The sequence below is a fragment of the Sinocyclocheilus anshuiensis genome, unplaced genomic scaffold, assembly GCF_001515605.1.
Source record: "Sinocyclocheilus anshuiensis isolate Anshui unplaced genomic scaffold, SAMN03320099.WGS_v1.1 scaffold1632, whole genome shotgun sequence".
NCBI lineage: Eukaryota > Metazoa > Chordata > Actinopteri > Cypriniformes > Cyprinidae > Sinocyclocheilus > Sinocyclocheilus anshuiensis.
In genome coordinates, this window is record NW_015558674.1 from 1,728,577 (window position 1) to 1,736,687 (window position 8,111).

The 8,111-nt window shown below is 32.7% G+C and overlaps 1 protein-coding gene across 1 annotated transcript in view; it reads left to right on the top strand.

The window, feature by feature from the left end:
- LOC107681273 (eyes absent homolog 2-like) overlaps window positions 1-7,860 on the top strand; it is a gene marked incomplete at its 3' end in the record, with an annotated part of 37,889 nt that extends 30,029 nt beyond the window's left edge. The window contains exons 11-13 of the mRNA XM_016477523.1: window positions 2,410-2,499; window positions 6,191-6,249; window positions 7,700-7,860. Coding sequence (XP_016333009.1) covers window positions 2,410-2,499; window positions 6,191-6,249; window positions 7,700-7,860 — 310 coding nt within the window. The remainder of the gene's footprint in view (window positions 1-2,409; window positions 2,500-6,190; window positions 6,250-7,699) is intronic.
- Between the last annotated feature and the right edge of the window lie 251 nt (window positions 7,861-8,111).

Below are 8,111 nucleotides of genomic sequence, written 5' to 3' on the forward strand. Positions count from 1 at the left end.
TATATATACTTTTTGCCTTATATACACTACCATTCAAAAGTTTGGGTTCAGCAAGCTTTTTAAAGTTTTTAAATATTTTGTATTCTCTTATGCTCACCAAGGTTGCATTTTTTTAATCATAAACACAATAAAAACAGTCAAATATTATTAGAATTTAAAGTAACTGGTTCATATTTGAATATATTTTAAAATGTAATTTATTACTGTGATGCAAAGCTGAATTTTCAGCATGATTACTCAAGTCTTCAGTGTCAAATGATCTTGTTCTGCTTAATTCAATTATTTAAAGCAGATCTTTTGTAAATGTCATTACTGTCACTTTATCAATTTAATGCATCCTTGCTGAATAAAACTATTTCTTAAAAAATATTACTGTCACCTAACTTTTGAATGGTGCTTTATGTATCCTATATACAGCAGTATTTGTTCATATCACGTTTGTTTGATTTTAATCATTTAAAGCCCTAAAAGTTAGCCGAAGCAAAAGTCCCTCATGATCAGTTTTTCATAATAAATAAATACGTTCCACAGCTGTTTTAGAGTAACGTCGTCAGCAGACAGTAAATGCGGAATAACTAAATGAACAGTGAAAGATATAATGACGCTCCTTCAGCTCCAGATTTGCTATTTGGCTGCTTTGATTTGAATGACGGCTCATGAGCTTCTACGCAATCTCCAGGCGGCTGATGAGGAAACAATGGTCATGTTTCTTTTTCTTGGCCCACAATCTATTTTGAATTCCCACGATCCCTTGCGGATTTGACGTGGCACATAAGAGACTCTGAGAAACGCCTGGCCGTCTCGAGCGCTCAGATCTTTTTGAGGACTGCAGAAATTTTGCCGTGACTAATGTGTCTAATTTCAGATCCAGGAAAAAGACTCCAGAATAGCTTATTACTGCGGCAGGAATCCACTGGAGATAGCAAATCAAAGAAAACATCCAAATGAAACTGAATTTGCTAGAGTTAAATAAGAACAAGTTTTGATGTGTGTCATGACAAAGCCGCTTACGGTCAAACAAAGAGCCGCGATTGCGTTGGCTCAGATTTCGCATCTTTAAGTAACAGGATATTTAACTCGCTTTTTTTATTTGTGCTTTATGTCAAAGCTATAAGCCCACCACTGTAAACAGCCTGTTTGGGCTGATTGGCCCACAGCAAGACTCGACCTACTGAATACAAAACTTCTCATGGTGTTGGCTAATGTGTTTTTTAAGCTGAGGTAAACGTCAGAGGTTATTGGAGGCTCTTTCCCATTAGGATGTCATTTATCCTTGGTGAATGTGTATGAACACATAACTTAACGTCTGAATATGCACAGAAGTCTATGTGTTTTTTTTCCCCCAATTAAAAAAATTAAATAAATGTAAATAAAAAAATAATACAAATTAGTATATAAATGAATATTATATATATATATATATATATACAGTATATAATTACGTAGAATGGTATATTTTTATCATTTTAAAAAATATTTAAATGTACATCATTTTGATGTTTTTATAATAATGTTTGTTATCATTGTTTTGATGGTACATTAAAACATAAGAATACATATTAACACTGAAGTATAAATAACTCAAATATTTATATATATATATAGGCCTATATATATGTAAAAAAACTAAATCACCAAAATACATCAGGAAAAGATACAATGATACCATATATATATATATATATATGTGTGTGTGTGTGTGTGTGTGTGTATCCATTGTTTTGATGGTACATTTACACATGAGCTGAAGTAAATTTGGAAAGATTTTTTATTTAAAAATTACTTTTATTTCAATCTAATTTGATCATATTTACAATATGTTTACAATAAGTTTCAAATGCATTTTGGCCAAAAAAAACTTTTTTTTTTTTTAACCATGTCGAAACGGTCCTTCCTAAAATCCATTCTCAAATGTTCAGTCGTAATTCTAAAGTGGTGCATCTATTATTCTGCGTTGGAATACCACCTGTAATAAAGTCATCCATTCATGATGGCAGATTACGGGTTATTATCTTCATTAAAGCAGGACAAACTCGCAGCTTCTGTGCTGACAATGATTAGGCGGAGAGGAAGAATCTGACACTAACCTCTGGCTGACACCTGCAGCTTGATCCGCTGCCAAACGGAGGAGTTAGCGGCTAGTTACGTAGCTGCCATGGAATGGGAACGCACAATGGCTTAGCTTGTGTTAGCATGAGACTTCACCTACAACATGAAGAGAAAATAAAAGAGAGAAAGAGGAATAGCTGTAGTTTGACACGCTTCTGATTGAAAGCACAATGACAAAAACCTGTTGCACCACACGCTCCTACTCTCAGTGAGATAATGTAATCATCACCTGTCACTTCTGTGGAAAGTTAAAACCAGGTATGAAAACTAATTTGACGTGCTTTCTATGTTTTGATCCAGGACTCTGGCAAGGCTGTGTCTCTGGGCTTGTGGATGGAGGAGATGATCTTCAACTTGGCTGATTCACGTCTGTTTTTCAACGACCTGGAGGTGAGCAAAACCTCAGAATCAACAAAATCACTTAGGATTTAATGCCAAACACACTTTTTTTGGACTTCAGCATTAGATGTATATTTAAATAATCAGAAAAAATGGTGCCAATTATAAAAATACAGATACATTTAAGTTTTATAATTTAAGAAGAAAGAGCGGAAAGTGATATGTATGGAAGTTTGTTTCCACATGGGATAAAAATTTAATAATTCTCAGAAAAAAAGTCAAGATATAAACTCAATTGCAACATTCAAATATAAGGTAACTAAAATAAAAAGTTGTAATTGTGAGATAAAATCTTGCAATTAACTTTTTATTTTTTTATTCAACGGCATTTAAAAACGGAAACTTTTTCTCAGAATTGCAATTTACAACTCTTTTTTTAATAACTCGCAGTTATTAAAACTCACAATTCTGAGGGGGGGAAAAAATAAAAAAGTTGGGGGGAAAAAGTCAAAATTGTGATAAAAATGTATAACTTTATAACTCGCAATTCTGAGAAAAAGGTCTGAATTGTGAGATATAAACATGTATTTACCTTTTTATTTTATCTCTTCTCTTTGGCAGAAAAAACTTCTATAGATATGAGACACGAACGTTGATGGTCAATTCGTAAATAAAAATAATTTTACGCAGAATGTTGTGATTGGCCAATCAGAATCAAGTATTCCAGAGCGCCACATAACAAACTTCTCTTATTGGTAGGAATCTGCTCCTCTTAGATTCTCCAGTAGAACACCGGTCAATCATAAAGCTCTACGTATTCCCCGCTCCTCATGTCTTCATTTGTTAATTATTTTTGCTAATTTGATGCCATTATGACAGTAGTAGTCTCTCTTGAATTATACATGTTCTACCATATTTAAATTAGTTCCTGCTGGGATTTTTTTTTTTTTCCAGAACTCCATGTGATGACACATGCATGTAATATTCCTCACATTAAACCACCCCAACAAAAATATGAGGAACAAATCATCTGTCCTCATGTTTTTGTGACAGCTGCAGAAACTGGCCGTGCTGCTTGTCACAAATATGCAAAGAAACAGCTAAATAATTCATCAAAAAGACTAAATTAAAAATATGTACACTGCCATTCAAAAGGTTTTCAAGCATTTTTTTAAAGAATGTAATAATTTAATTCAGCAAGAAATCAGCATTAAATTGATCAGAAGTGACACTAAAGATATTTATAATGTTTCAAAAGATTTCTATTTCAAATAAATGCTGCTCTTTTGAACTTGAAATTCATCAAAGAATCCTGCAAATAAAAATGTCTCACGGTTTCCACAAAAATATTCTGCAGCACAACTGTTTTCGACATGGATAATAATCAGAAATGTTTCTTGAGCAGCAAATCAGCATATTAGAATGATTTCTGAAGATCATGTGACACTGAAGACTGGAGTAATGATGCTGAAAATTCAGCTTTGATCACAGAAATAAATTACATTTTAACATATATTCCTATAGAAATAGTTATTTTAAACTGTAATAATATATCACTGTTTTTGCAGTATCAAATAAATGCAGCCTTGGTGAGCAGAAGAGACTTCTTTCAAAAACATTAAAAAGCTTGCAAACTCCAAACTTTTGAACAGTTGTGTATATAAGGCAAAATGCATATTTACAGGTGGGTGGTACGAAATATCGATTAGTTATTTGAATTCAGTACTGTTTATGCATTAAAGTGTCTGTTCAACAGTCCATGACCTGACAACCTCGGTTTGCCCTCTGCATGAAGAAAGGAGGGATTAGATTCTCTAAAAGCTTTCGAGGAGGTGCAGCAGAAACCCTGACAACACCTGAGGCCTTAATTAGGGGTGTGTGGCTGCCACTGAAAAGAAAATTTGTCCCGGGGAGGAACAACAGCCCAGGGGTGGAGGGCGCACACACCATTATTTCTTGAGCAGGTTTTAATGATGGCCCACTCTTGTTCTGTTTTCCCTGTAATTGCCCTCAAATAGACCAAGACATCATTGAACATTCAAACACTGAGAGTTCAGTCTATTCAAACGTCAGCTGGGGAACAGAAAGCTGCCGCGGGCAAAATAACTGCACAGAAATACATGTGATCAATGGCCTAACTTGCTCATGCATTTAATGCGATAATTAATCAGAAAAAAATGAAATTAATGTCTGGTAGAGAGTAGCAGAATAGATTGCAAAAAAAAGAGTGAGAAGCAAAATATTGGTAAATTTGTGACCATCTCTGTACATAATTAAAAAAAGTAAAAAAAATTAAAATAAAAAAACGTAAAAGCAGTGGAATTATTTTATTATATTATTATTTATTTATTATTTTTTACTAGAAATATTCTGAGAAAATTTAAATGTTTGGTAGAGAACGTATCTGAGTAGCAGAAAAGTTATAATGAAATTGGTGATTGAAATTAAATTAATATTTTTATATTCTTTTAAATTTTATTCACCAAAAATCCTGAAACACAGTGAAAGCCTATTCCCATTTAAAAAAAAACACACACATAAAAGCAGTGTATATTAATTAGTAAATACACATATATACATATATATATATATATGTATGTATGTATGTATGTATGTATGTATTATTGATTTAATTTCATTGCAATTGTTTTAAATCTTTCATTGATTTTTACTAGAAACATCATGAAAAATTAAATTATTGTTTGGTAGAGTTGGCTAGAAAAGGTAACTGAGTAGCAAAATAGTTATAACGAAACTCGTGATTGAAAAGGGTTTTTTGTTTTTAAATAAATTAATATTTTCATTCAGCAAGGACACATTAAATTGATACCAAAGATATTTGTTTAAAAAAATGATATTTCAAATAAATGCTGTTCTTTTGAACTGTATTAATCAAAAATCCTAAAAAAACAAAACAAAACAAAAGCAGTGTATATTGTTTAGTAACTATATATAAATTTAGTAAAATATACATGTATCTCTTTATTGATTTAGTTGTATTATATTATTGCAATTGTTTTATATCTTTCATTGATTCATGAACTTTATTCATTAAAAATCCTGGAAAAAAAAATCACTGTTAAAGTAATTTTATTATAAAAAAAAAAAAGAGAGAAAAAGAAAAATGAGAAAATCTAGTTATAATTACAGTAATTTAAGAACAATAGAAGTCAGTGGGAGGTCGGCAACTTGATATCATTAAGATAAACATGACGTGTTAAGTCATATCTGTGAAAATATGAAAAACAACAAGAGAGCATTAACGTGTTTTGTCAGTGCTGAAGGCTGAGTAATTGTTTTGTGAATTTGAATCCAAATTTTTATCAAATTTACATGTGTTGCTAAAATAGCAAATCGAAGCACGCAAGATAATGATCTGGAGTAAAGAGCAGATGTTCAGCTTATGCATCGCCCACCGCAATTAGTGTATATTGGCAGTCGTACGCACAAACCCAGCCAAGACAAAAGCGTTAATTAACGTCCAATATCGGGTTTAGATGGTGTTCTGTCTGCCTTCTTTCTGATATTTTACCCTCCGGCGTTAAAGGCGCCTTCATGTCTTGGATCGCAGTGGCCTGGTTTTGCTTTTTTGTTGTTCGTCGTTTTTAATATTTCACTCTTGCTCTCACCATCGTTCCCCGAGGCTCGGCGGCGGGTGAACCTGTCTATACACAGTACATCATTTTACACGGCTGTAACGTATATCCGCCTCATGCGTATCTGCTTTCCTTTCATTTCCCAGGAATGTGACCAAGTTCATATCGATGATGTGGCCTCGGATGACAATGGGCAGGACTTGAGGTAGAGTATGACTTTCCTTCATCTTGTGAAGCGAGCAACAATATGAGCATTTCCAATAAAGCAGATGCTATGTTCCATAAAGGGATCCTGTTCTTCATGCCTCTGACATTATTGAGTATTAAACGTCGTTGGTTTTTATCATAGTTTTGAGGCAAGCCCTCGCTCTGCTTCCAGACTTTTTATGATGGACATTAATCACACCTTTAAGAGCACGTCTACAGAGTTATTAAAGGAATGGTACTCTGAAAATGACATTTCTGTCATTATTTACTCACCTTTTTATTCCAAACCCTTATTAATACTCCAAAATAAAAGCACTATGAAAGCAGTCTATATCATTTAGTGAATATCTTTTATTTTATTAAAAAAAAAAATTGTATTCATTAATTACTATAAGCTGATCATGAAAAAGCAGCAGGAATGTTTTTTTAAAAAGCTCCACAATTAGAAAAATACTCAGAAGAGTACTATAAACGCAGTCTATATGATTTTGTAAATGTTTTATTTTTAATTATTTTAAAATATTTTATTGATTTTTGCTGAAAGCATCTTATTTCTGTCTTATTTACTGAATTTCGTTCAATCTATTTATTTACTATGAACCAGTGGTGTATGAAAAAGCAGCAGGAATATTTTTAAAAGCTCAAAAAATACTCAAAGAAAAAAAAAGTACAATAAAGGCAGTATATATCATTTAGTAAATGTCCTTTTTTTTACTGAAAAGATAATTTCAGTTTACTGAATTTAAATTTTATTGATTTAATTTACTTACAATGAACTGAAGCTATATGAAAAAGCAGCAGGAATACTTTTTCAAAAAGCTCTGTAAGTACAAAAATACTCCAAAATAAGTACCATAAAAGCTATGTGTATGATTTATTAAATGCCTATTATTTTAATTCATTTTAAAATATGTTTTACTGAAATGTACTTTATTATTATTACTTATTTATTTATTTACTGTGAACTGATGCTAAATGAAATCAGGAATATATCTTTTTTTTTTAAAAGCTATATTTATTTTAAAATCTTTTATTGATTTTTACTAAAAATATCCTATTTCATTTTTACATATTTTGTTAGTTTATTTAAGAATATTTTATTGAAATTTTTTCTTTTTCAATTTATTTATTTACGTACTTAATATGAACTAATGCTATATGAAAAAGGAGCACAAACTTTTTTTTTTTAATTCCTTTTGTGGAATGACATGAGGATGAATAAATAATGGCACAATTTTCAGTTTTAGGTGAACTATATCTTTAACATAATGGCATGCTGACATACTGGTTATTAAACACTATAGTTTCTTATCACAGTTTGTAGGCAGACTCTCGCTCTGCTTCCTGACATTTTACGATGGCCATTAATCAGACTTTTAGGAGCGTGTCAGGAGAAACAGTGTTTGGAGGTGTAGAGCGGATCTAAAGCTGTGTGTCTGTACTTGCAGCACGTATAACTTTGGCTCGGATGGCTTCCAGAGCCCAGCAGGTGGAGGCACGCTCTGCCTGGGCTCAGGTGTTCACGGTGGGGTCGACTGGATGAGGAAACTCGCCTTCCGCTACCGCCGAGTCAAAGAGATCTACAACACCTACAAGAACAATGTAGGAGGTGAGAAGAGAACACACCCCTGCTTTCTGCTTTCACAGCTGTGAATTCAAGCATGATTAGGTCCTGAAATGACTAGTACACAACAGATAGATCCTGTCCTCAAATCTGATTGGTCGAACCATGTTTGAAGCCGTTGTGAAATAGTACAGGTGCATGACATGTAGCCACACGCACCTGTAGCCACACGTCTGTTTACATCCATATTAATGCATCAACTGTAAACACTGTATATGTGTGTGTACATATATATA